The 4,102-nt window shown below is 33.1% G+C and overlaps 1 protein-coding gene across 1 annotated transcript in view; it reads right to left on the bottom strand.

Annotated features, from left to right (window-relative positions):
* Positions 1 to 563: 563 nt before the first annotated feature.
* LOC107088203 (protocadherin-10-like) overlaps positions 564 to 4,102 on the bottom strand; it is a 19,866-nt gene continuing 16,327 nt past the window's right edge. The window contains 2 exon segments of the mRNA XM_015380224.1: positions 564 to 2,082; positions 3,862 to 3,897. Of these exon segments, the coding sequence (XP_015235710.1) occupies positions 3,886 to 3,897 (12 nt within the window). The 3' untranslated portion in view covers positions 564 to 2,082; positions 3,862 to 3,885.

Here is a 4,102-nt window from a genome sequence, read left to right as displayed (position 1 = left end):
GTCATATTATTGGCTATACCTGCTTATACTATGTTCGAATCTACATAAAAATGAAATCTAATTCTTGTATGAAGCTTATCAAAAAGTCATCAATTACACACACAAAAGAAATACTTTACCAGCCACTTCTTGTAGATATTTCTTCAGTGCAATAGGCCTAGTTGCTAATTAATTTTGCAAAGGGTTTCTTTGTAAAGAAAGATTTTCCCCCACTGTTGCACTGCATCTACAAGAGTTAAACTAATGAATATGTTGCAATAACATACTGTTATCTAAATGACAAAAATTAAGAGCAGCACTCATTTAGACAAAGAGGTTTTGTGGATTGCTTAAAATAATGACATTTATTTTGAGTACCTCTAAAAAAGAAGATAGGGAGTGAATTGATGTCATCTAGTTTACTCTTTCAACACAGACTAACCTGAAGTCTTAAAAAGAGCAGTTTGTTTTAAAACTATTCCACTCAAAGCGAAATTTACTTCAGAACAAAAAAAAACAAAAAAAAACAATGCTAATTATCAAGTTATACATGATGATGAAAAATCAAAGAGACTTTAGTGTTTTTATGTTTTATTTTATAATTCACAGACCACAGCATATAACTAACACACGTTCTACATATTTCACTGTGAAAGTAACACTGGAATTACAATATGTTTGATTGAACACATTGAACTTTCTAACTAGAAAACCAAGCTGTACTAAAGAGTTTGACAAGATGGTTGTTGTATTCTTGCAGAGACAGGCTGACTTAAATCTGATGGCACATAATTCGGTTCACATTAAAGAGGCTTAAAAGCCCTACATTGATGATACAAATGTATATTAATAAACAGGCATATGTTTCAGCTTACGTCTGCTGCATGTAAGTGAATTGTTTCCTCTGTAAAGTGACACGTACAATTCAGTAAAATACATAAAACTTCCATTGGATAAAAAAACAAACCAAAACAGGTATAGTATGCTGTTTGCATTTTGTAAATTAACAATCAAGGTTTGTCATGTTGCACCACTGAAAATACTGAAATTATGCAAATTTTACTGAATGGATTACAAAATCAACTAAAAAAAACAAATTCATTACCATTTCTAGCATTATATACAGTTAATACAAGAACAAATCAGGTTGTTCTTTCACGTTCACTCACTCAATGAGACCTCAAGACACCTTTAATAATGTTCAAGTAGCCAAAACCTTCAGATATGTTAAGATTGAAATTTGAAGTCATGGGAAAGGGTATACGTGTGTATTTCTCTTGTAAGGAAGCAAAGGTTTATTGAAACTGCAAATTTACTCTTTTATAAACAGAAAGAACCGAAGGACATTATGGCTGAAGTCCTCAGTCCTGTTCATTTGTGCTTATGATGGACGTGACACTTTAATACATTTAAGCTGGACTAACTCATAAAACATTAGTACCAAACATAACTTAGAAAGAGGCTAACGCTAATTTATTAAATCTGATTTCTTTGCATTAATATTTGCTTTTCTTTCAATTTTTGGGACATTTAGTTATTTGTGCATCACATCATTTTTCAGGTTGCTTATATAATACACTTTGTATGGCGCAGAAATGGGCACAATGGATAAAACTTAAGTACCCAACATGTGCTTCCTTCTAAAAAAATGCAAAAAGTCCATGAAAGGCATTTCAGCGTTCCTGTGTCCACTCTTGGAATAATTTTTGTGTCTTCTGTACATACTTAGAAATAGATACCATGTTGCAGTCTGCTTATTTGTCAGTACCTGGTCTAAAAATGTTTTGAATGGCTGTTTTTTTTTTTTTTACACAGTTGAAGCCATGCATTATATTCATGCATATAGGTATGGACATCAGATCTGCGTATGTGCTCAAACAAAGAGGGAGTGCATGGGTATGTTCTCTGGTAAATTTCATTTGAGTTGCATAATGACTGCACACGATAAGGAACAGGAGCAAGACAGAGGATGGCATTTACGTAGGTACGGATATCAAAAAGCAGTTCCTCTTTTCTTCAGTGATGTGTTTGCTGTTGTTATGGATCCTATCCACAGCTGAAGGACTGGGATTACTTAGAGCTGCTGCTGCTTGCAGTAGAGGCCTGTCAATGAGACGACAGAATTAGACAATTTTGGAAAACGACCTACAGCAATGAGAGCCTTGTGGTTCACCAAACTGAGATACGTCATGCAGCTGACTTCTTTAGTTGAGACAGGGGCCGCAGGCAAAGGGTACAGTGGGTGAAAGGAAACTAGGTCGATACTTGAACATGTATGTAGGATATGAGAGAACTGTTATTGAACATCATGCACCAAAATAACATTAAGGAGAGTGGTTGCTAGGTAACTGAGTTCCTGATTTCTGTTAGCACATTTCCTGGACAAAAAATAAATAGGTCACATCTAAGACAGGAGACAATGTCAGTCATGCTCTGAAGTGTCATCCTGTAAAGAGGACAGAAAAGGTAATTCCCATTCCTCTTATAAATTAGTGAAAAACAGGTTACACTCCTAAAATATCAATGATTTATCAGAAAGTGGTATGAACAGATTGATATTCACATGCACAGAATCAAAATGGTGATTAAATTAAGGATACAGATATTGACTAAATAAAAAATTATAGCATTAAAACTCAGATTGCATCTGACGAATGTGTCAGAATCAGATATGATTTTCATTTTTAGATAAAGACTAGAGTGCAAAACTCCTGCTGTTTCCAGACATCTCTATGCTTTGCCTTTTAGAAGCCAACTTTTCTTGCATCTTTTAAATTGTCTTAATCAAAATTTTCTGGACTTTCTCAGGGTTTTTATTTTTACAATTTTGTTTGGCCAGTGGTGGAGTGTCCCCTCATTTGATGCTCAGTCACTTTTGCATCTGAACATTTTCAGAGGCTTTTATTTACCTCATTATTAAGCTCACTAATACAAACATAGAAAATAATTAGGAATACAAGACTCCATACAACAAATATCACAAAAAAGCTAATTTCAGTTAGATGGGTTTTTTTCCCCCGTCTTTTTCAGGCATTTTTCCACAAAGTAGTGAAATTATCATTCTTTTAAAGCCAATTTGCTCCCGTTTCTTGAAATGAATCTATGAAAACTACAAACATAACAGAGTTAAAAGATATATAGTAACTTCGTCCCAACATGACAATTCCAAACATTTTCTTTTTTTTTAAGACATGGATTTTAGGCAAAGATTTCCCAGGTGTAGATTTTTTTTTTCTTGTTGAAATTATATATCATGTCACCCCTTTTGCTCTAAATATGAACCTTCTTTATTTTCAACATACCAGTGAGTAATACTTTAGACAGCAAATATATATAAAGTCCCAAGATGAAAAACTACAAAGATGCAGATATAACTACTAAGATGAGTTGAAAACATTAAAAGAAAGTTTGACTTCATTCCTTGTCTATGACACTCCTTATAAATAAAAGCATTAAAGCGACAAAAATAGTTTCAAAACAATTAATTTGAATCATCATATTTGTTTAACTGTCTGAACAAAAGTCAGTTATTATATTTGAATGTGGTTCATGGCAATAACTTCTTATTTGAAGTTGAAAAACTTCAAATAAGAAGTTGAAAAAGGGGTTTTAATTGGGTAATTTAAGTTTCTGGCTTTTTAGTATTCAATTATGAAATATAATTAGTAACAAAAATTAGTAACAATCAACAAACCATGCATCTTAGAAGCTAAAGAAACCTGACACACTGTAAACACATTCTTGTTCAAAGCAATCCAACATCAAAACACAAAGCCTAATAAAGAAAAAATATACCCACTGAAAAAAAAGAGAAACAAGAAACAGTTAAAACGCCATAAATACGGCAACTTATCCATGTTCTGGAGCAGGAATTCTGCATACCTCCATCTGCTGAGCGGACCTTCCTCATTTAGGGTACTTTAGAATGAGGAGAAAGAAAACAAGGATTTAAAGATTAGGTCTTTGGCATCAAAAATACATATATTTTCAGGCAATTATTTTCTAAACAAAGAATGGGATCAAAACGAGAAAAAGGACCAAAGAGATTTGTGAGTCCTGCAGAAAACATTTTGGAAATAAACAGATAAACTTATTACAGTAGATCAAAATATCAGCTGCTTGG

The sequence above is a fragment of the Cyprinodon variegatus genome, unplaced genomic scaffold, assembly GCF_000732505.1.
Source record: "Cyprinodon variegatus isolate N-32 unplaced genomic scaffold, C_variegatus-1.0 Scaffold210, whole genome shotgun sequence".
NCBI classification, from domain to species: Eukaryota; Metazoa; Chordata; class Actinopteri; order Cyprinodontiformes; family Cyprinodontidae; genus Cyprinodon; species Cyprinodon variegatus.
Note: the sequence above shows the minus strand (reverse complement) of the source record. Positions and strands in the feature narration are given on the sequence as shown.